At 38.6% G+C, this 25,787-nt stretch overlaps 1 protein-coding gene across 1 annotated transcript in view; it reads left to right on the forward strand.

Annotated features, from left to right (window-relative positions):
- The first annotated feature begins 630 nt into the window (after positions 1 to 630).
- Positions 631 to 25,787, forward strand: part of LOC150088071 (uncharacterized) — a 67,077-nt gene continuing 41,920 nt past the window's right edge. Inside the window, exons 1-4 of the mRNA XM_090370003.1 lie at positions 631 to 722; positions 13,309 to 13,385; positions 21,741 to 21,808; positions 24,501 to 24,787. Coding sequence (XP_090226129.1) covers positions 631 to 722; positions 13,309 to 13,385; positions 21,741 to 21,808; positions 24,501 to 24,787 — 524 coding nt within the window. The remainder of the gene's footprint in view (positions 723 to 13,308; positions 13,386 to 21,740; positions 21,809 to 24,500; positions 24,788 to 25,787) is intronic.

The following is a 25,787-nucleotide window of genomic DNA, read 5'->3' on the forward strand; positions in this document are numbered from 1 at the left end:
TTGTGTTTTGACACCAAAAACCTCTAGTTTACTGTCCAGTGCCATGAGGAGGTAGGCTGGGCAGTAGGGAGTGTGAAGCATTGGCAGGGCAAACCCTGAGATAGCCAAGGCTACAGACAGGGAGAGCCCATAAAAAAAATTGGGAAGGAATTGTGGGGAGATAGGATTGGTAGAAGGATAGAGGGAACAGTAACCAAGGCACCCACCTGGTTGAAGGGGGGATAGCAAAGGGAATCCCCTAGGGTAGGATGCCAATCCTGTTGGAGGTTTGGGGTTGGAAATGGAAGTTGGCAGTGGGGTAACCCACAAGGCAAAGGAGAGGATGCCACCCAGGGTGGGGAAGGAGAGAACAACCACATGAGATCTATAATTAGGGGATTGCAGAATTCCTTGATACCCTCAAACTGAACCTCTTGGCACTCAGCAAGAGACTTCGCCAATATAGGGAGAGCGCAAAGAGTAAAACAAAATCAGATTTGATGGAAACCAGAGAGCCTTCTATGGAAAAATCGGACAAGAGGAGAAAGAAGGCAACACCCCCTCTGATCAGAAGGTTCTCGACGAATTCTGGAGCAATCTGTGGAACAGCAAGATTAGCCATAGCGGCAGAGTCTTCTGGATAGACCTAGAATGGAAGAAAACCAAGCACATAAAAAGATGGCAAAAAGGGAGATTCAGGAGGAAGAAGTGCAACAGGAAGTCTACCAACTGCCGAACCCCAGGTATAGATAATATCCACAAATAGCGGTACAAGAAGTTCAGCTGCAGACACAGGCACATAGTAGAGTAGTTCACCCAGATAATAAGGCATCCTGACAATCCTACAGTCTCTGATTCAAGGAGTCACTTATCTGAAAGCTAAGGACAAAGACTCCACAAACCTGCAAACTACAGCCTGATCACCTGTTTCCCAACAATGTACAAGATCCTGACCATCTGCATTACTAAGACTATATCAGACCATTTGGAGAGCCAGAGCATCATGGCTGAGCAGTAGAAGGGATGAGCAAAGGATGCAAGGAGCAATTGACCATTGATGCAGCTGTTATGGAGAAAGCCTACAAGAAGCACTGCAACCTCTACATGGCTTACATCGATTACTGCAGTGCCTTCGACTCCTGCCCCATAGCTGGCTGATAGGGACATTGAAGATATACAAAGTAAACTCGACACTGAACTCGACACTGACACTTCCCAGAGTCTGTGTGGTAGCACAGTGGTATCGTCACCGTCTTTCCCACACCGGGTGGAAAAGGCCCGGGTTCGAATCCCGTCGATGACGCGCGGAACTTTAATGGACTTTTTTCACTCCGTGACTGAGTTAGTCGGTCTCAGGCGTAGATAGCAAGGTTTTTTCCACAGAAACGGGTTTTTCGTCCAGCAAGCAGACAAATCGACCATAGAACACACGCAATTAGCAGACATAAGACACAGCACGGCAGATGAATTTAATTATTCGGGTGGCCTAAATATAATAGTTTAGTTTAGTTTGACACTTTCTAGAAGCAACCATGGTGAACTAGAGGAACATCAAGGTAGAGAACATCACAACCAGACCGATCACTATCAAAAGAAGAATCTTCCAGGAGAAACCACAATAATGGGACATGCCTTGAGCCCACTGTGGTTCTGCCTAGCATTCAATGCACTGTCCACCATGCTCAACAACAGCAAATACAGATATACCCTAAAAGAAGGGAGGAAGAACCTGTACACCATCTCTCACCTGATGTACATGGATGAGATTAAACTCGATGTGGCAACCAACAATCAACTCCAACAGATACTCCTGATCACCAAAGAGTTCAGCCCAGGATGTAATAAGGCCTAGACAAATGCAAGACCAATAGATTACACCAAGGAAATGCAATCGGTCGAAACTACCAGCTGAAGAGATCGGTGAAGCAATTGAAGCCATGACAGAGGGAGAGGCTTACGAATATCTGGGGATGATGCAGGCTCAACAGCTAGAACCCAAGATCAAGGCCGCCCTCACTGAGAAATACCATCAGAGATTGAGAAGCCTGCTAAAATCAAAGCTGAATGGTGGGAATAGATTCACAGCCATAAACACTATGCAGTCCCAGTCCTAGCATAGCCATATTCTTTTGAGATCATAAATAGGACCAACACTGAGCTGGAGGAGATTATGAGATCGACCAGGATAATGATGACCAAGAGCCACCAACACCACCCAAAGTCGGCGATCGACATACAGACCATAGCCCGGAAAGAAGGAGGGAGGGGTTTGCCAGGTCTCATTGAAGAAGGTAATTTAGAGTCTGAGGAATTACCGCCAGGAAAACACAACGCTCATCTATCAAGCAATAAGGCAGATAGACAAACGGCACGCACCACTAACCTCAATAAGGAGATCTCACTCACACAGTGAGTGAGATCTCTTTATTGAGGTTAGCGGTGAAGAAACAAAGACAGAGGTAGGTGAAGACGACACTCCATGGCAGGCTCTACAATGACCTCCATCAAGACTATATAGATAAGATGGCTTCGAGGGCATGGCTCAGGAGCAGAAGACCCTTTCCCATCCTTCCATACTGTCGAATATGGAATATCCAAACATCTTCCTTAGACCTCAAGGAGGCAGAATCAGTGCGCATGCACTGATTCCGCCTCCTTGTGCTGATACCGTTACATCATCTTCCATGGATCTTTACACGACTGCAGTAGCAATAGCAATTTCCGCTCATGGTCGAGGGATCTGTCTCCTCCACCTGGTTTTGTTCCCAGCTTTTATTTTCGCGTACCGCGTAGTTATTTTTCGAACACCACTGGTGTCGTTGGATCTCTTTGTTGGTGCTTGCAATACCAGTCAGTAATCACCGCTTCCGCATTGCTTCCCTTCTGTTGGTAGAGCTTCACAACCAAAAAAAAGCTCTGATATGGTGAAATGCTCTGTGCTCATTACGGTATTCTTATCCCCATTCTCGCAAGTGAAATGGTGTATGCAAACAGTTCACAGAAAAAATACTCTCCTGGTGGTTATTTGTGAAATTAAAATTGCTTTTTCGTGTAATTTTCCTTGTAATATTTTAGATATGGATACTTTAATTGTGGTTACTTTGTATTTTTAGGGCATAAATGACTTTATACAAGCTGCCTAGCGTTGCAGAGTGGTCAAATTCTGGGGTACAGTAGTATATTTGATTTGGTCCTCAAGCTCATATCAAAGCTAAATACGGTAATATTCTCGTATTCTCTATTATGTAAACTCTTTTCATTTATACTGATGAGAGATATTGCCACACAGTTCCAATTGCAAGTCTATCATGCGGTTTAATGCATTCTACAACTTAATTTAAATTAGAATGCTGACAAACAGATTCTAATTCAAAGGGTGACATGATTAATTACAGACTTATTATTATTATTATTATTATTATTAGCCATATGGTGCAAGGAAGCCTGAGGCTTATAGCTGCACGAGCCAAAAAAAAAAAAAAAAAATTGAGTTACCCAGACAGACAAAGAGAGAGAGGAGGAAACCACCAAGAAAGAGAAGAATGATGATATCCAGCTCAGGACCCTGGGTGTGCCAAGCCCATACTCACCAGATATGAGTCCCTGGACTTGTTAGTTTAACTTTTATTCCAAGGAAAATAATGAAGTCACTGGTTAAAGAAGTGATGCACGATCATCTAGACAAGATTGCAGTAACAATTCAGACACAGCATGGGTTTGTCAAGGGGAAGTCTTGTCTGACCAATTTGATCGGATACTACGATGTAGTCACAAAGGAACTGGATGCAAAAAATAATTTTGATATATACTTGAATTTCAGGAAGGCTTTTAATACTGTTGCACATAAAAGACTGCTCTACAAATTGGAGCACTGTGGCATTAAGGGCATTTTGCTGCTATGGATAAAGGAATGGCTAAGTGAGAGAAGAGAGAGAAAGAGTAGAGACCAATGGACTTTGGGTTCTAATGATGTAGTCACAAAGGAACTGGACGCAAAAAATAATTTTGACATATACTTGGATTTTAGGAAGGCTTTTAATACTGTTGCACAAAAACACTGCTCTACAAATTGGAGTACTGTGGCATTAAGGGCAAGTTGCTGCTATGGATAAAGGGATGGCTAAGTGAGAGAAGACAGAGAGGAGTGACCAATGGACACTGCTCTTTGGGTACTACTAATGTTATTAGTGGGGTCCCCCTGAATTTGGTGTTGGGCCAATAGTTGTTTTATATTGATGAATATATATGAGGCTTAACATCCAAGTTTGCAGATGATACAAATGTTGGCAGGGTTGTTAATGACAGTAATACAATATGCTGCTGTAACAGGATATAGAAAAGCTAGGCAGATGGGCTGAGAAGTGGCAACCGAAGTTTAACATTGAGAAAAGCAAAGTACTTCATATGGGTAGCAGTAACCCCCAGATTAGCATATCAACTGTGTGGTAATGCACCTAGGGTAGCGGAGAATGAAAACGATCTGGCGCTAATTGTTTAGTCAGATATGAAGTTCTGTGAGCAGTGCAGACAGGCTGCCAGGATAGCTCTTGGGGTTTTGTCAATCATATACAGGACTTTTGCTAGCTGGCAGGGATAAATAGGTGATTATTTCTTTTTATAAGGCAATGGTCAGGCCACACCTTGAGTATTGCATGCAGGTCTGAAGACCTCATTTTAAAAAGGATGTAGAGCTGCTGGAATGAGAACAGAGAAGGGCAATGAGATTGGTGAAGGGAGCAAAGGGGTGCTCTTATCAAGAAAGGCTACAGTTCTGCAAATTGCAGCGTCTGGCGACTAGGCTCCTGCGAGATGGTCTTATCCAGGTGTTTAAGGCTTGGAATAGTTTGAGTTGTTGTTGTTGTAGTAGAGTTTATGGATCATCAGTCACTAAGGCCGTATTGTTCTATGTATGTTGTCTGTAAATTGCGTATATTTCTGTTTGCTGGACGAAACACCCGTGTTTCTGGGAGGACAAACCATGCTATCCTCGCCTGAGACCGACTAATTCAGCCACTTTATGAAAAAGGCCCATAAAAAATTATGCCGTCATCGGACGGGACTCGAATTCAGGCCTTTTCCACCCGGTGTGGGAAGATCGACAATCTTATCAACTGTTCTACCCATGAGGGCGAATTGTGTGAGCAAGCTCAATGCTGATAGGATTCTTCCTCTTGCTCAGATTATGCATTTGAGGGGTCATAAATTCAAATTAAAGAAGTACCATTCGAGAATAGATATGAGGAAATTTGACTTTAGCCAGCGAGTGGTTGACTGCTGGAAAAAAAAAAATTCCATGTGTCGTTGTGGAAGTTGATTGCTTAAATAAATTCAAGGAAGAACTAGACAGCCTTTTGGAGGGAATGGATAGGTGAAATGGGAAGAGTTTTTTTTTTTTTTTTGGCTGATGCTGTATAAACATGTTTCTCTTGCATCATATGCCAGTACTGATGCTAAAGGTAATGTTGATTTATGCACCGTCATCACCATTTCTTGCATATTTTGCTATGACCCTGATTCGAGCTGAGTTTAATGGGATTGCAACCGAGCAATCGGTCATCATTCGTCAACGTTGTGTATCAGCAAACTACACTTGTTAGGACACGTGCAGTTTGCAGATACACAACGTTGGGAATGGTCTTAGGATATATTACAATTTTGTAAGTGGCCTTAGGATATGTCCTTTGGAAATACTGCACCTATCGCCCGAAACAACTAATTCAGACGCACTTTGAAGTCTCAGTAAATTTCTTGCGTCACGATGGTATTCAAAACTGAACGTCCCAAAGATCCATTATAAATATGCGGATGTTTCCGTGGTTCCAATATTTATTACTATTATTATCATTCATAGAAATTGAGGAATAATATTAAAAAATAAAATTGCTAGCCTGGTAACTCTTGTCATTAAAGGCCATTAATTTTGAAGTTAAGGTAAGAAAATCGGTTAACGTTAATCACATAGCTGGGGTGAATAAGAGTATCGTGCACTTAACGAAAATGTTACTGTGGTAACCACAGTGCGTGTCTAGGTAGAAGTATTCGAATATATGTTTCACTGACCACTTCTTTTAAGAAGTTTCAGTGACGAATTGCGAGTCTCAGTATTCAACTAGAACATAAGTTTTGCTCTTTAAGGACAGAATGTTTAGTGTTATGGGCTGCTCAGCTAATTATTATTTCATTTGGGAATTGTACGGTTTAAGATATTAAATCGGATCAAAAATATAAAAATGTTTCCAGTCTGAAGATTCCAGTCTATAATAAAATAATGAATTTCTTTACATGGTTATTGGCTAATTCTATTATCAAATTCATTGTTCCAGCTTCTTCACAAAGGTAAATAATTTATGCTAAAGTTTTCATTATATCCAAATTGAAAACGGACGAGCAGTTCGAGTTAATATGATATTATTTTTTTAGTCTGCTTTAATTGTAAGATATCGAAAGATTGAATTTCCTGATTAGCTAATGCAAAATAACTAATTATCGAGTGAGGAGTATTCAATATTTGCTCAACAATCATTTCATTTCTTAATAAAATCAATTCACGGAACCTTATATGCATGTCTCTCGAGGGCCGACCTTGACCTCATAATAGTGTGGAGATAGAGGTCAGGCTTGCACCAGAACTGTTTTCACTCAATAGCTAAAGTAGGTTTTTTTCGTTTGTTTGTTAGATGGCCGGTAACATTGCTCAATCCTTCCCCACCCCCTTCTGGTCAGTGATTCCAGGATACGAAGAAATTAAACCTGAGTCTTCAGATTTTGTTGCCTAGCCCATCATACAGTATACAAAAAAAAAAAAAAAAAAAAAATCCCATTACCTCGCTTCTACTACTTATGGTGGTAGGTTGTCAAGGTTTGACCGGGACGGTCTACGAGCCGGATGGGGTTAAAAAAGACTTGTATGCACTCAGAAGTAGTTGTGATAGAATGTTGACACAAACACAAAGTATTACAATTTTTTCAACATAGACACCAGACAAAATGACACGTTTTTGCCACCTCTCAATACGCTTTCGCACTCCAGTATTGAAGAAGTCCTTTTACCGTCTTTCGAACCATTACTTCATCAGCAACAAAGTGTTTTTCACGAAGAAAGGACTTCAGGGCAGAAAGAAATCCAAGGGTGCAAGGTCAGGGGAATAAGCAGGATGCGGCTATTCTTGTTGTAGTAGGGGTTTAGGAGCATCAGCGACTAAAGCCATATTTGCTCCAGAACTGTCTGCAAATTTCGTATGTCCTGTGGTCGATTTTCTGTTTGCTGGACGAAAATTCCAAGTTTTCGGGAGATAAAAACCATGTTACCCTCGTCTGACACCAACTAACTCAGCTACGTTGTGAAAAAGCCCCATAAAAATTCCTCACGTCAACGAGGGGATTCGAACTCACTCAGGTCTTTTCCAGCCGGTATGGGGAGGACAGCGATTGCCATCCCACGAGGGCACAGGATGGCAATATTTCATTTTTTTCTGGCACATCGACAACATATCCTGTGCAGATACCCTTTCCTTCTCCTGGTAAGGACTCAGAAGTCTGGGAAGCCATCTAGCAGACACTTTACTCATATGCAACTGTTGATGGATGATGTCCTCCACAGATCCTCCATTAATTTGGATCTCTGCAGCTAGTTCTTTGACGTTAATACGGCGATCTTCTAGGATTAATGCCTCAATCTTTGTAACACTCTCTTCTGTTACAGCAGTTACTGGGCATTCAGGAATTCCTTCATCATGCACTGGGCTTCTTTCGCCTGGGCGGTCTTCTCCATTAACAGGGACCATTTCTTCATGGATTGTTTCGGGAGTTTTTCCTTGCAGAAAAAGGAATCGAATCACTGATCTGTATTCCACTTTATCCATTGTGGCATTTCACTTCATTCAGCGCTGCAAATTAAAAAAAAGAAAAGAAAAGTGAATTGTAAGATTGAAACCAAAATTTGTGTGGTTTGTTTAAAAATTTCCAAGTTATCAAAAAAAAAAAAAAAAAAAATCATCTTTCTGTCACAATTACTTCTGGTGAATACAGATCTTTTTTCACCCTCCCTCTTAGTACAATAAATAAATAATAATAATTCCTACTTATGCTATTCGTTCTAGGAATGTGATAAGAAATGATTATTGATTATGGCCATGAGTATATTAATATTATTAAATTTAACATTTTTTGAACTTGTGGATGTCGACAATCTCTTGGTAGTGCCATTAGTACCTATGGGTGCAATTTCGGCGGTGCTTTATATCGCTGATATTAGAGAATGGAGTCTGGAGAGAATAGACTGATATTAAAGAATAATTAGAGAATAAAGTAATTGGCTCCAGGAATTTTAGACTGGAGGTGCGCAATTGTAATATACACTGTCCTTCCCGATGCCATAGGACATGCCTGTCATTGAAGGAAATTGTGTGTGACCATGAAATGTAGTTACACAAAAAGCTAACAGAGATTCAGAGGGGAATGCTAGTTGGACGTTATGTGGAGAAAACATCTGCGTGTACTATTGGTTAGGGATTAATCATTCCCAAGTCGACAGTGGGCAACTTTGCAAAGAAATTGAAGTCCAGAGGTATCACTGATCCCGAGAAACGACGAGGTTGTTTAAAATACTAAGAGCCATCGACGCACCTTGAGAACTGGTTACATCACTCGTCATTAGACCACAGAACTACATAGGTTGCAGCTATGAGCAGCCACAACAAATCTGCGATTATTTCCACGACACGTAGAGTCGCATGCCACGAGTTTTCACGAAACAGCTGCAGCCTGCAAGCCTTTGGTTAAAAAAAAAAAAAAAAAAAAAAAAACCAATGTCACTGTCGATTGGCACGGGGCAAGGCACGTCAAACCTGAACTAGGGATCAATAGGAATCGGTGCTGTGTAGCGATGAATGGTTACATAATGCTTACTACCTGAGTGTATTGTCCCAGCTGTGAAATTGGGATGAGGAGGAGGTATCATGGTCTGAGGGGGAATTTCTTCTGGTATGAATTAGGTCCACTGGTCGCAGTGTATGGGACCATAAATCCTGTTTCCTATGTTGATGTTTTGGATAATACTCTGAGGTAGTTTTATGGATACGAACCTTACACTTTCCAATATGGCACGTTCCGTATTACAAAACAAACACTGTGAACACATGGTTTGAAGAGTATTACATCAGAATATTGCGATGATCAAATATATTTGTGCATTTTACTGCATTCGATTTTCGATCACAATGAGAAGCCAGAAGCATCAAAACAGCTGTCCTATCCCTGTCTTAAATTTTTAAATTTACAGTGGATTCAACTGTTCAGGTGACTATAAAATCTAGAAAGATATTAATTATCAAGTTAGACAGAACTGTGGAAAATGATATTTGTCTCTAAGTTGGATATAAACTGAAACTTTAGTGCTGAGTATTCTAGCGCAGTCTTCAGCGGTAACAGAATGATCTCTATAATAGAAAATCGAACACAGTAAAGCGTATGAATTTATTTGATTTCAGCTTCTGCGTTGAAATATCCCCCTGCAATCCTATAGCATTGTTACATTGCAGTGGCCAGCACAGAGCATTGATCTCAATCCCATTTCCCATTGCAGCAGAGGCATAGCTACTACATGTAAGAATTCGCAAAGCGTAGGAGCCCATGAATACGGGGCTCACTGGGCTTCCCTGTAAAATTTTTTATAACTATTATGGAAAGAAAACTATGTTAAATAATAATAATAATAATAATAATAATAATAATAATAATAATAATAGAGCTCCACCACACGTTATTTCTTGCGTTTCCAGTAACATTGGCTGGTGTCGAAAGATCATTTAGCAAATTAGAAATAAAAAAGACTACAAAAGAAATTCTATAGGACAAACCAGATTAAATTATCTCGTATACTAGCAAACGCAGTCAAAAATCTGCCAAAATGGACCTTGAAGAACTATTTAGTGAGTTTAGACACATTATTAGGGACAAGAGAGAGAGAGAGAGATGAATTTTTAAATAAGACCCACATTTATAAATTAACTCTAATTATAATGTTACACATTATTAAACTTGGACCCTATCGTTAATTTTATCGGTTCGATATAAGTATCAGTCGCCTCCTTTGGCTGGGTCCTATGTGTTACACTGATTTGCTATATGTATACTACGCCTCTAGTCTTCCACGACGTATTAAGGTAGTCATTAAGGAAAAAAGGTAGGCCAATATGTTTTTAATTTATTTGAATAAATCCGTGTTTTCATTTGTTTATAACTATATGTGTTTCATGGCTTTTGGTAAAATAGTGTACACAGTTATACTTTGATTGTCAGCAGGGGGATAACATATTGTCTAACAGGAGTATAACATTTGTTTAGAACATCTATACTGCTTAAATTTGAGATGGTATTTAATTTTCAGTAACCTTGTTGATGAGACACTTTATCAATTTTTAAATACACTAAGGGGATATGTATTAGGAACACTTTGCTCATAGGTATAACTACAAAATTTTGGGGTCCTTCAGAGAGATTTTCGAATGCTCTCATTGTCGTTAACAACGATCCATTCCAATGTCGGAATTTCTTAACGCTTTGCTTCCCCCATCACGCAGCTTAAACAGTTTCGCAATTGACTGTGCTCTACAAGGAATTATAACGTGCCACTTAAGTGTGAGTGTCACTTGTCCATTACTCAGTATATTAGCCTGACAGCGACATCTCTGGCAGTCGTTTAGGATGCATTTCTGATGGTAAATCAGACATGGTATGGGGGCACGAACATCGCCAGACTTTGTTTAATCAGAAGCATGTACAGATTAATTATAAATAATTTCCCCTTTTAATAACTTCAAATCTATAGTTCGCATCGAAAAACGGTTTGTGCGTTTATAATCAGATTTTTTTAAACTTTATAAAAATTAATTTTAAATTTGACAATTAATGTGCTAAACAATTTCTTCACTCCAAAAATTAATTGCTTTAATGTCTAGATAAAAATTTAAGCTCTAGCCCTAACTTAAGCAACCAATTACACTCAATTTTGTTTTCAAACGTTTTCTAAAGATAAAGCACTTTAAATTAAACTTTATTACAATAATGGCGATAATGTTATTGAAGTCCTTAGATCGTACCAAAGGCAGAACAATGCCTGATGGTCTCCATTCAGGCATTATTCTGCCTTTGGTGTGAATTGCGTGTATTCCGCTATCGGCTTGGGCTTGCTTGTTTGGTGGATGAGAGGACTGACTTTCCCGTGACAAAAACCGCGCAGTTCTCGCCGAGACTGATAACTTGGTTGGGGGTGTGAAAAGGCCCAAAAATACTTTTATGTTCACATGAGATTCGAATCGAATACTTTTCTACACGGTGAGGAAGAAAAACGATCATAGTAGTTTTACTAACGGAGTTGCCAATTAGTAGTATTGATATGTTAATTAACTTTGGACAACGACAATTATGCAATTTATTTAGGATTACGGAACAAAAGAGTTCGATGGTCTATGGAAAGAAACCTTCTAATATTTGGAGAAAGATCGTGAGAACTGAACACTAAGGGGCTAGAAAAGGATTAACGTTTTCGACGAACCTTGGTTCTATTCGCAGTAGCATGCAGATGGCAGATCAGAGGAAAGGGGTGGGAGAAACAACGCCAAGCCTGGACCATTTTCCTCGAATAGCAATTGAATAACTATTCTATTATTCACCTGATGGAGGGACATTATTCTATCTCTCATCCGAACTTTCTTGTTCCTCGTGGAACGTGTTACATGTATTGTTTATAGGAATTGGAACTATCAACGAACAATGCCTTGGCTTCATACTCTATTTGAATACAACATGCATTCTATCATGGTGACTGTTTATATCTTCCCTCATTCTCATGATGTATTCAAATCCGCGTAGTGTCTCTATGAGAACAGCACCACTGTAAATGGGCCAGATATGTGATTAGTGTAGGTTTCTGTGTAATTAATGCGTGTTGTGTTGTTGTTGTTCTGGCCGTTTGGTTACCCAGAAGCATCTCATCTGCAGAAAAGATTCTGGGTACTCGTCCACACAATTGTGCAGTGCAGGCATGCAGCCAGGATAACTCATGGGGTTTTGTCAATGATATACAGAAACTTTGCTAGCAGGGATAAGGAGGTGATTATCCCTTTGTATAAGGCCATGGTTAGGCCGCATATTGAGTACTGTATATAGGTCTGGAGGCCTCATTTTAGAAAGGATGTAGATCTGCTGGAACGGGTGCAGAGAAGGACAATCAGACTGGTGAAGGAAACAAAAGGGTGCTCTTACCTAGAAAGGCTTCAGTTCTGCAAATTGCAGCGTCTCGAGACTAGTCACCAGTGGAGAAATCTGATTGAGGTGTTTAAAGTTTTGAATGGATTGAGTAAGCTTAATGACATTCTTCCACTTGCCGAGACTACACACATGAGAGGGCACGAATTCAGGTTGAGGAAGGATAGTTGAAGGATAGATGCGCGGAAGTTTGCCTTCAGCCATCGGATGGTTGATTGTTGGAACAAGCTTCCATCTATTGTTGTGAAAGTGGATGGGCGAATAAATTCGAGGGAGAACTAAAGAAATTCTTGGAGGGTAAGGATGGGTGAACTGTTTTTTTTTTTTTTTTTTTTTGGCTAATGCAATATAGCTTGCTTTCTTCCATCATTTGCCATTACTACTAATACTGCTGCCACCGGAAGGTGGGTCAGTCCGAGTTGAGAATGTACTGTCTCAGTTCCAGACTGGTAGATTCCTATGGGGGACCCAGTCCAGCGAGGGGTAAAAAAAAATCTTGTAGTGTTGTGTTAAAACAAAAACAAAAAACCTAGGAGCCTTCCCAGGAAGAAAACAAACAAACAAACAAAAAAAAAAAAAAAAAAAAAAGAAAAGAAAAGAAAAAAAAAGAAGACCAGATTTAAACAGTTTTGGGGATGTAAATGAAGGGACCAGATTTGAACAGTTTATTTATTTATGCTTTATTAGTCTTCACTAGACTAACCCTAACTTTCCCCACATAATCGCTAATTTTCAACAAAATAGGGCATTTGTGGGATGCGTCTGAAATTGCCATTAGGCACATAACCCCTTTTGTTTAATAAGCAGAGAGAGAGACCGTCACTGTACAATCTGCAAGGATGAATATATCGGAAAACGTTAGTTAACTCATCAAGTAGGATACATGTCGAGGGAAATCATTTCTGTTTTGGTGGTAAAAGGAGAGCTTGCACTATGTTAAGATGGTGTTCCTAATAGTGTCCACTAAGTGTGTTGATTAACGTAGTAACTAACTTCATGAATATCCGATTATTTAAAAATCGTTCCTAAAAATTGTTTTTTTCTTTTAATATTTTTTTTCAGTACAGCTCCACCAGGAACCCGGAATCAAACGGTTATGCGGTTGAAGGCTACCGATCTCTTTCCCGGATTGACAGGAGGTAAAACCTTTCGCATGATAAAGTATTAAGAAAGTTTTCATCTGAATAAGTTTAACTCATCATTGAGTTCTTTGTGCTATTCAGTAATATCAGAATGAATTCTAATTGAAACGGATTTCGCATTATAGGAAATTAGGCGCGAGCTCAGCGTTCAAATCGGAGTTTATGAGAGTTGATGAATAGGGTGTATGCCCTCGATCTTACTCTTGTGCATCAGGCAACACAGCAACAATCACCAAGGCAGAATGTGCTGGTCCCACAGGAGGTAGTTATTGTTAGTGAATCTCTGTTTTTAGGGAAACGGGATATATATTGTGCCAAAAATATAGGAAATATATTGTACCTTTTTTGCACAATATATTTCCCGATATGTCTGCCAGGACAAAAGTAGGCGCTATTGTAGAGCATATATCATATTTTAAGGGCACAAAAGGTGGTATTGTTGCACACATTGGTACAAATTACATTAAGAATAGGAGATCCGAGGACTTATTTAAAAAGTGCAGGGCAATGAGCGGAAAAAATCGCGAGTTTGGATTAAATTTGAAGGTGTCTGTAATTTTGCCAGTACACGATAGGAGGGAATACATGACGAGAGCTTTGTCGATCAAATAGGCCCCAGAGAGACTGTATAAGGTTCGGGGGGGAGGGGTAGAACATATATTACTCAGCGTGGTCTGTGATAGGAGATACTGCTTTTACGGGAATGGGACACACTTGAATAGAAGCGGGATGCGAGAATATGGGGAGTCTGCGAGAATAGGGGGAGTCTGCTGACGAGGCTACTAGACGGTCGTTTTCAAAGCCGCTAAGTGGATTTTTCTTATTTATTGATTTGAAATTATTGTTTTTCTAAAACTTTTGATTTAAATTTAGTAGTATAACATTATTTTGTGATTTTCTGATTAATTTGGTGTATTTATTCTTTACTCGGCCTTGTAATTGCATAAAAGTATCGGTAAAGGTTTCCACGTGTTTCAACTCCGCTAACCGTTCGTAATTTTCCCGCCTTGTGATACGATATACCGTACTAGATAGCGTTAGTTGAACTTCGTTAGCAGTTACATTGTACGTTTAAATAAATACATATAACGACTTAGATTACAAACGTAATATAATTAATTATATTTAACATAATTAATTATACATATAAGCACTTAGGTTACGTAACATAAATAATTGGTAAAAACAAATAATTAATACATAACTTGATACGAAAGTTATATAAAGGGATTTCGCAGATAACACTCGTTACTGAAACGTAAATATTTCGTAGATAACACTCGTTACTGAAACGTAAATATAGCGTTATAACTGTGTTTGGATACAAGTTTAGGATTTAATTTTGTACAGAAATTGAAATTTTATTGAAGGTAAATCTAAATCATGACTCAAACCAGAGCAGCAAAGCAAAGGGCTCAAGCCAATGGGAATGCCGTGGCCCAGGGGAGAACTGAGGGGGGCAGTTGTCCTCTGAATCACAGCCTTGTAAGATGCACTATTTGCTTGATGTTTGCGGAGCAGTCAAGTATGGGACATGATACTGCCATGGGGGATGTCTTTGTGTGTGTGCGATGCAAGGAGTGTAAGGAGATAAGGCGACAACTCAGCGTTGTTATGGGCCTATATGAGAGCTTGAAGGATAGGGTGGATGCCCTCGAAGGATTACAAGTGAGGGGCCCATCAAGCTCTCAGCTGCCCACACCAATGCCAGAGCTTGCACTTGGTCATCGCGGAACACAGCGGCAACCCCCAAGGCAGAATGCGCTGGTCCCAAAGGAACTAGTAGTTGTTGGTGACTCTATTGTCAGGGAAACGGGAAACATGCTTTGTAAAAAGGATAGGTGGAATAGGACCAGGGTATGTCTGCCAGGGGCAAAAGTTGATGACGTTGTAGAGCGGATATCATCTTTTAAGGGCACAAAAGGTGATATAGTTGTACACGTTGGCACTAATGACATTAAGAGTAGAAGACCGGCGGAATTACTTGACAAGTACAGGTCACTGATGAAAAAAAGCCGTGAATTAGGGTTGAAATTGAAAGTGTCTGCAATTCTGCCCAGACACGATAGGAGGGAGTATATGATGAGAGCCCTGTCAATCAATTCGGCCCTGGAAAGATTGTGCAGGGCTCAAGGGGTAGAATTTTTTTCAGCCTGGTCTGTACTTGTTAACAGGAGAGACTGCTTCTACAGGGATGGGATACACTTAAATAGAAAGGGTGCAAGAATGTTTGCTGATGCTATCGAGGCAATGTTAGGTGGGTCGGAAAACTGCTAGATTGGGGGGATACAAGGACTAATAGATTAACAGTAGCCACTGGCAGAGGTGAAAGTGATTCTTGCACTGCTTCTATTGGAATGAGCCGCAGCCTGGAAAATAAGATGCAGGATAATTCAGAGACTGCTGGGAATCATTGGGGTACAAGTAAACACATGGGTTGTGTTAGGGTAGCTAAGAAAAAGAACAGGTGCATGTATACTTGTGTGTACACCAATGCTAGGAGTTTAGTAAATAAATTTGATGAATTTGAGGTATTGCTCAAAACATCAAAGGCAGATATTGTGGGGATTTCAGAGACGTGGTGTCACACAGATATAAGAAATGCAGAACTGGAATTTGGGGAGTACAATGTCTACAGAAAGGATAGACAGGATAGGAAGGGAGGAGGGGTTATGCTATTAGTTAAAAAACACATAAAATCCAAGGAAGTGAAGCCAGTCGACATCGCTGGACAGTGCAGTGTCGAGTCAGTTTGGTGTAACATAAGCATTGGGAGATCAAAATTGAGAGTAGGAGTGTGCTATAGGCCTAATGACTCTGATGAGTATAATAAGAAACTGTTCGGAGAAATAGAGTGGGCCAGTAAATCAGAGAGTCTTATAATGGGGGATTTTAATTTCCCAGATATTGACTGGAATTTGGGGGCTGGTCACTCACACAGTAGCAAGGCTTTTGTGGATTTATTGGATGATTGTTTTCTACATCAGCATGTTCGGGAGGCAACTAGAGGGAGTAATACTCTTGATTTGATTATCAGTAGTGATTCTTCATGCATTAAGAATCTGCAGATAAATGAACCACTTGGTGGCAGTGATCACAGTGTGCTGAAGTGGGAGTTACTCAAAGAGGTAACTACCATTAGGGGTAAAGGGAAGGGGTATTGCTTTCGTAAAGGCGACTACAATGGACTGAGACAGTATTTAAATTCTATACAGTGGCATCAACTGATGATATTGCCAACAGCAAATTCAAAATGGGAAGCATTCAAAGAACTTATCGTGGCAGCTACTAGGCTTTACATACCAACTAAGAAATATTGTTCAAGGTTTAGGCCTAAATGGTTGTCAGATGAACTAATGAGGCATATGGCAGAGAAGAAAAATGCATGGGATACATACAAATTAACACGTGACACGGACGCCTATGATAGATACAAGTTGATCTGTAACCAAGTTACAAAGGAGGTTAGGCAGGCGAAGGCAGATTACGAGAGATCCTTGGCAAGGGATGCGAAGAAAAACAGCAAAGAGTTCTTTACTTATGTAAACTCTAGAAGGAAGGGGATGAATCAGATTGGTCCACTTGAGATCGATGGGTCAACTGTTGATGACCCTGCTCGGGTAGCTAACAAACTAAATGAATATTTTGCATCGACATTCACACATGAGGAGTTATTCAGCGAGGGGAATGCCAGAGGTGTATTCAACTCTAGCAGTAAGCTAGAGAATCTTGTAATAACTGAGAGCAAAGTGGAGGAGAAATTGTTGAAGATAAACACAAGAAAGGCACCTGGGGTGGATGGGATCTATCCAGTTATATTAAAGGAGGCAGCAAAGGAGGTAAGCAAACCCTTAGCCATAATTATGAGAGCTTCCTTGGACTCAGGGGAGGTACCCATTGACTGGAGATGTGCAAATGTGACCCCAATTCACAAAGGGGGATCAAAGGCTGACACAAGTAATTATAGACCTGTGAGTTTAACTTCTGTTCCCGGAAAATTAATGGAGGCACTGGTGAAAGAAGCACTGCAGGATCATCTAGACAAGACTTCAGTTATAGCTAGGACACAGCATGGTTTTGTTAAGGGGAAGTCTTGCCTGACCAATTTGATTGGATACTATGATGCAGTCACAAAAGAACTGGATGCAGGGAATAACTTTGATATTATATACTTGGATCTTAGAAAGGCTTTTGATACTGTTGCACATGGAAGACTGCTGCACAAATTGGAGCAGTGTGGCATTGGAGGCAAGTTGCTGCTATGGATAAAGGGGTGGTTGAGGGGGAGAAGACAGAGAGTGGTAATCAATGGACACTGCTCATCGTGGACTAATGTTATTAGTGGAGTCCCTCAGGGTTCAGTATTGGGGCCTTTATTGTTTTCTGTATTTATAAATGATATTGATGATGGTATATCAGGCTTAATGTCCAAGTTTGCAGACGATACGAAGGTTGGCAGGGTTGTCAAGGACACTACTGACACTATGCTGCTGCAACAGGATTTGGAAAGGTTGAGCAGATGGGCTTCGAGGTGGCAAATGAAGTTTAACATTGACAAATGTAAAGTACTACATATGGGAAACAGCAACCCCAGAGCAACGTATCAACTCTGTGGTACTACACTGACAGTGGTAGAGAATGAAAGGGACCTGGGGGTGGTGGTGCAGGCAGATATGAAGTTCTCTGAGCAGTGCAGACGAGCTGCAAGAGTAGCTCATGGTGTATTGTCAATGATATATAGGAATTTTTCTAGCAGGGATAAGGAGGTGATTATTCCCTTGTATAAGGCAATGGTCAGGCCACACCTAGAGTACTGTATACAGGCCTGGAGGCCTCATTTCAGGAAGGATGTAGAGCTGCTGGAACGAGTACAGAGAAGGGCAACTAGATTGGTGAATGGGACAAAGGGGTTCTCTTACGAAGAAAGGCTTAAGTTTTGCAAATTACAGTGTCTGGAAACTAGGCACCAGCGGGGTGATCTGATAGAGGTGTACAAAGCCTTGAATGGTTTGAGCATGCTCAATGCTGATGGGATTCTTCCTCTAGCTCAGAAAAATCACCTGAGAGGGCATAAATTCAAATTGAGGAAAGACAGATGTAGGATAGATGTGCGGAAATTTGCCTTTAGCCAGCGGGTGGTTGGTGGGTGGAACAGACTTCCATCCCTTGTCGTGGAAGTTGATAGCCTAAATAAGTTTAAGGCTCAGCTGGACAGGTATTTCGAACGAACAGAGGGGTGAAGTGGAAGTGGTTATTTTTATTTATTTATGTTACTTTTTTTTTTTTTTTTTTTTTTTTTTTGGCTGATGCTGCATAAGCTTGCTTTCTTGCATCAAATGCCTCTACTAATGCTAATGCTAATGCTAATATTTGTTAATGTTATCGAGGCAGTGTTAGATGGGTCGGAAACTGTTTGTTTTGGACGGAGAATACAAAAAAGACTAATAGATTAACGGCAGCTACAGGCAGAGGCGAAAGTGATTCTTGCACTACACTGCCTGTACTTTTATTGAAAAACGCAGCAACCTAGAAAGTAGAGCATCGGAGATTTCAAATCCTGCGGTGGTCATCATGGAACAAGTATATATATCGGCTGTGTTAGAGTGACTTAGAGTAAAAACAGGTACATGTATACTTGCGTGTACACTTATTCTAGAAGCATAGTAAATGAATTTGAATTATGCAGATATTGTAGGGATATCGGAAACATGGTGTTATTCATAAGGGATGCAGAATTTCAATATGAGGAATACAATGCATTAGACAGGACAGGAGGAAGGAGAGGTTATACTCTTAATTAAAAAATATATTAAATTTAAGGCACCACATCCACTCGACATGGGTAGCCAGTGCTGTGTTGAATCAGTTTGGTGTGACATAAGCCCAGGGAAAACAAAACTGAGAGTAGGAGTGTGTTATAGGCCTAATGACTCTTATGAGAACAATGAACAACTGTACAGAGAAATAGAATGGGTCAGTAAACCAGAATGTCTTATAATCGGGAATTTTAACTTTCCTGATATTGACTGTAACTTGTGGGTTGGTCACTCACACACTAGCAAAACTTTTGCAGATATTTTAGACCATCGTTGTCAACAGCAGCATGTTAGTGAGGCAACAGGAGAAAGCAATACTCTTGATCTGATTATCAGCAGCGATTCTTCATGCATTAAGAATCTGCAGATAAAAGAACCACTAGGTGACAGTGATTACAGTGTATTTATATGGGATTTTCTTAAAGATATAACTAACATCAAGGGTGAAGGAAGCAGTTTTTGCTTTCGTAAAGGTAGCTACAGTGGTCTCAGACAGTTTATAAATTTTGCGCAGTTGGAACGACTGATGATGTTACCAACAACAGTTTCTAAATTGGAAGCATTCAGGGATGTAATCGTAGAAGCTACTAGGCTTTTCATACCAACTGAGAAACTCTTCATACTCTTCAAGGTTCATCTGACATCCTAAATGGATGTCAGATGAACAAAAGAACGTGTGGCAGAGACGAAAATTGCGTGGGTTTATATAAATTATCCGAAGATACAGAAGCCTATGGTAGATATAAAGTAGTCTGCAATCAAGTCACAAATAAGCTTAGTAAAGCTAAGGCAGAGTACGAGAAGTCTCTAGTAAAGAATGCAGAGAAAAGCAGCAAAGATTTCTTTATTTATATTAACAGTAGAAGGAAGGAGTTGTATCACATTGGTCAACTTGTTATCGATTGTTTAAATGTTGATGGTCCTGCTCAGTTCTGCTGACAGGCCGAATACGTATTTTGCATCTACATTCACACATGAGGAAATCTTTAGGGAAGGGGATGCCAGAAGTTTATAAATCTTCTGGCATCCCCTTTAAACTTCTGGCGTCAGTGAGCTGAATTATTCTGTGATAACTGAGAGAAAGTGGAAAATAAATTGTTGAAGCTAAACATAAAACAGGCACCTGTGGTATTTGGTCAATTATATTAAAGAAGGCAGCAAAGGAGGTAAACAAATCCTTAGCCATAATCATGAGATATCACTGGATTCGGGGGGGGGGGGCCCTCCGGACTGGAGATGTGTGAATGTATCCCCGATTCACAAAGGGGAATCAAAAGGCGACATGAGTAATTAGATATCTGTTAGTTTAACTTCTGTTCCAGGAAAAATAATGGCGTTACTGGTTAATGAAATAATGCAGGACAATCTAAACAAAATTTAAGGTCTTTTAAAATCACCCGTTAACAAATCCATGCTACAGTCACAACATGGATTTGTTAACGGGTGATCTTATCTGACCCGTCTGATTGGATGCAAAAAATAATTTAGATTTTATATACTTGTATTTCAGGAAAGCTTTTGATACTGTTGCAATAAAAAACTGCTGTACAAATTGGGGCTGTGCGGCATTAAGGGAAAGTTATAGCTATGGATAAAGGAATGGTTGAGTGGGAGAAGAGAGAGTGCTTATCAATGAAGTAATGTTATTAGTATAGTGCTGGGTCTGTTGTCGTTTTCTATATTTAGTAGTAGCAGCAGGAATTTAGGAGCATCAGCAACTAAGGCCATATTGCTCAGTGTATACTGCCTGTAAATTGCGTGTGTTCTGTGGTCGATTTTCTGTTTTCTGAACAAAAAACCCGAATATCCGCGAGAAAATCCCATACTACCCTCGCCTGAGACGGACTAACTCAGCTTTTAATGAATATTAAAAGATCAATAAAAATTCCTCCATTCATCGAACTCAGATCTTTTCCACCCATGGTGGGAGGACGGAGATCCTACTAACTTTGCTACCCACGTGGGCTCCACTGCTTACATTTAGCTGTGAGTACTATGAACCTCATTATTCGAAAATACCTGGTGACTTATATTGTCAGATTTCTGAGGAATTTTAATGAATATTAATTGAAAATTCATTTTCTTTATTACCTTTCGTTCAGTAATTAATCTGAAAGTACATTTTATTAAAATGTAAATTTTTCAATTAAAAATATAATTTTTCTGTGGACGGGGCCAAAATATTTGGAGGGTGTCGATCCCCAGTAAAGTAAAGTAAAAATAAACTATAGCTCCCAGGCTCATAATGGTTGGTCACCCCTGATCTAGATGGATATCTGATAGATCAAAAAGTCCATTTTGGGTATAGCAAGCCATTATGTTAGCAATTATGACAGTCTAACGGTGTTGTTTCACACATAGCACTGTTGCGTGGAAATGTTTTGAAATACCTTAATCAATCAGTACATAACAGCAAAGTAAAAATTTTTTGGACCCCTCTATAGAAAAGAAGAGCTCCTATTTTGGGCCAGAAGCTCTCACTTTTTTAAAAATAATATTCATCTATCTTCTTACTCTCATATTTATTTTCCGATAGGCAAACCATTGGAAATACAGACTGGGGTATACATAGATGACGTGAACTCGTTTAATGCGTTGGGAATGGTAAGTCCTAAAGCAGACTTTTACCCCTTCGTGTGTCAGTTGTTCGAGAAATGTTGTTGTTTTTGTTGCGGTTTTTTCAGAAATATAATTTAAATTATTAAGAAGTCTTTACTAGTTCTTACTTTATTTTGTTTCGCTGTTTTACAACAAGATGCAGAACTAACTGGAAATTAATAGAATATTTTGAACAAAAATTTGTAGTCGATTCCTTTTTCGACACCTTACTAGCAAGGTTCTGAAACGGCGGATATCACGTTTTAGGAAAGTGCGATGGCACAAAGTGAAACATTATTGCTGTTCAGCGAGCTGAGTTTAGGAGTTGTTGAAAATGTTAGCAACATTTGTTCTGACAAGTTATTTTATACAGATTTTCTTACCACCTCTTTCGCAGGCGAAACAGCAAAGTTAATTGTCGACCGTATCACATCCACAAAAGTAAATTGTATCCATCGAAAGCGAACCAGTCTTGAAGTGCCTTTATGTTTGAATGTATCAGCGATACGTTATCAGTTTGCACAGATTTACCTGAAACATATGATACTAGAAGTTAAAGATAATTTTAATGAAAGAGAATTATCTCTAACACATGGGATAAAATGGAATTCGTGATTAAAAAAAATCAAAGGGTGGATAACCTGTTTAGAGTGGAACAATCTGGACTGTATTTAAACCCTGAAATAATTTATTATCAAAAATAATAAGTAAAATAATAAGTAAATAGACGAGAATGCCAAATTTCATATCATATTAATTCATTGGGTTTTCAGAGAAAAATTTTCGGTTAGAACTCTGTTTTTACCTACCCCATCTCATATTAAACCTTCCCGTCTCCAGATGAAAAACTTTCGATTCAACACTGCTAATGAGATTGAGCTAAAATCTAAGTTGGCACTCCTACCTCCGTTGTGAGGAATGCCAACTTAAATTTTAGCACATTCTCATTAGCAGTGGTGAATCGGAGTGCAAACAGTAGACACATATCGCAATGTACCAAACAAAGGCCTTAAGCAATTGATGGCTCTTCGGTTTTGGCTGACATTGATTTTTTGCTACTGGTGTAACAGAATTAAACACTAATGTACTACATATAAAAATTGCTGCAAACTGAAACAAATAATGCTAAAAAGATGCTGACTGCAACCTGCTTACGAGCAAAAATAAATATTTAAAATTGCATAATAAAAGATAATAAAAATACCAAAATCAACAAGTTTTTGCTGAAGTAACAAGAGCCTGCCTCACTCAAGGAAGCACAGTGGTACAAATTTTGCGTATAACTGCTGCCTGAAATTGCTGACGGAACCTCCCCCCCCCCTCCACTTCTCCGCGCCAATCTTTAGGGCGAACGCAGACACCCACTAAAAAATTAAAATAACGCAAAATGAGGTTCGGAGAAAGAGCATTTCGTTACAGAAACATCTTTGTGAAAATTCCAAAAATGTTCATTTTTCCCATGCCTGCTAAATCGGCAAGACGACCATAGATGCACTAATTTTTTCTTTTCTTTTCTTTTTTTTTTTTAAGTGAGCAATTAGGACAGCTTGAATTTTTCCATAAATGGTCAATGATATTCTCAGAGTTTTTAAGAGGGATTTATATTAATGTAACTGCGCATATCTGCTTTCTATGCGAGTACCGAAAGCTGATAATGACAATAGTTTTGGACTAAAATAATGATTTGGAAGTCCTTCCTGAAACTCAACGATCAAATTCAGTGTTGGTTCAGAGTGGAAAATTCTGACTACCACTTACCTTATTCATTAGCGTTTGTGTATAATTTTCTTTATTCTGATGACGCATCATATAAGATTACCATGCTAGATTCACAGAAATGGAAGCAATATGGCATATTAATACCCATAATTATTCAAGTTCAACATCGGTGAGCGTGACTCGTGTTAGAAATAATACGAAAAAATAAAAATAAATAAAACAGAAAAATAATAAAATTTAATGTTTGTTAAATTAAATGCACTTCTTATTATAAAATTTTTATAATAAAAAGTGCATTTTTATATTTTTAATATTTTAATATTTTTATTTTTTAACTAAAATACAATATTTTACATTTAGGCCTACAAATATATATGGTATTTACAATTTTTCATTTTTTATCTTTTATTTATATTCATACGAAACAGGTACAACCCAATTACATTGTATGAAGATTCAAAGATAAAAGAATTACAAGACCTGGAGGATAAAATTATTTGGTCTAAAATAAGGAAACTAATGAAAATTAAACCTCTCTCTCTCTAGAGCGTAATCCTATCCATTTATATCGAATCTCTCTAATGGTAATTAACATTATTGTCTAGAATAAATAAATCGTGAATTAAATTTTATGAAATTAGGAACATAAAAGACGAAAGGTTTTGAAAACTCTTTCTTTAAGTGATTATTGTAAATGCATTTAACAAAGTCTACTACGTTTATTATGTATAACTTCTTAAATATGTATGTTTCTGAAATACTTTTCTTTTCCTTAGAAATACTTTTGTGTTTGTGTAGTAGCATGCTTGTGCTTTACGTTATCCTTGGATTTGCCTTCCATTGCTAGATAGAAAACTTTTGTACTTTCACTTGTGAAAGCATGAAAGACAATTTTAATATTGGAATCTTGTTAAGTTCTTATAGATTTTGATTGTGGTTCCATTTTGAGTAATTATCACTTTTTTTTTTTATTTCACAGGATTTTCGATTAGATTTTTTTCTGAAGCACAACTGGAACATATCGAGAGATACTTGTAACATTTATGCAATAAAATTAGAGAGTTTAGAAATGAACATTTCAGAAGTCACCGATAACTCCGATGGTTTAATTATACCCGCATTGTATATTGACAAGTTTTGGAAACCAGATACATATTTAGCTAATGCCAAGATTGCAGAGATGCCATCAAAAGTATCCGCGTTACGCAGTCTTCAGATCAAAAATGAAACTGATGTCCCTGGTTGTTCGATTCAGTACACAATAAGGTAGAGTATTTTTTTATCATCAACAACAAGCTGTATCTTTTTCTTTGTTAATTTTTTTATATCGAGATAGTCCTTATGTTTTTGCTTATCCATGGATTTTCGTTCCATTACAAGAAAAATCAAAAGGCTACTCTATTTTGCATTTATCAGAGCAAGACACTTACTTCATTTTACTATATTTAACAATACAGTCACAAAGTTTCTTATAAGTTCTTACAAATTTTAATTGTACAGTATATAATGAAATATTGAAAAATTATCCTCTAATACAGATTAAAATATTCATCCTTGAATAGAATTCACTTCGTCAATTCTGATCAAGGATTGTACATCTTTGTTTACAGATGGAAGATAGCTAATAGAACTGTGGAATATGAAAAAAAAAAAAAAGTTGTAATAGTGCAATAGCAGCCTTAGGTCATTCAGGATCCTAGGCGATGTTCATATTAGGGGTTCCTTAGGAATTAAATGCACGTAAACACTGCAACAGACGTCAAGTCACCATTAAGTCTACAATTTCTCATAGTGATTATAAAACGCCAATATCATGAAATGAGGGGTATTATGTCATTTCCAGTAGTCTTCCCACTGCATTATACGAGTGCAGCCTTTTTTTTTTTTTTCTTTTCTTGTGATAGCCCGACAACTGTGCTAATAACTTAATTGTTTTGATATTTCTAGCTATACGGTAAATTATACACTATATATAGTAATATATACTGTATATATATCTATAAAAGGTTTTTATTAAACTTATATAGAATACAAGCTAAATCTCTACACTAAATCGTTAGCAGGATGACGTTTAAAGATTCTTACCGAATCCCATCATCAGGCCATAAATGCTACATGTATTATTATTAAAATCAATTTATTTCCAAAGAAATGTCCCTTAACAGCAATAGCTAGAGGACACGGATTACATGATAATAATGAATAAATATTGCCATACTATTTACAATCTATGTACTGAAATGAGTTGACACAATACATGGCCTAA

Source organism: Mastigoproctus giganteus, chromosome 3, assembly GCF_048544385.1.
Source record: "Mastigoproctus giganteus isolate SK-2022 chromosome 3, ASM4854438v1, whole genome shotgun sequence".
In the NCBI taxonomy this organism is placed as follows: Eukaryota; Metazoa; Arthropoda; class Arachnida; order Uropygi; family Thelyphonidae; genus Mastigoproctus; species Mastigoproctus giganteus.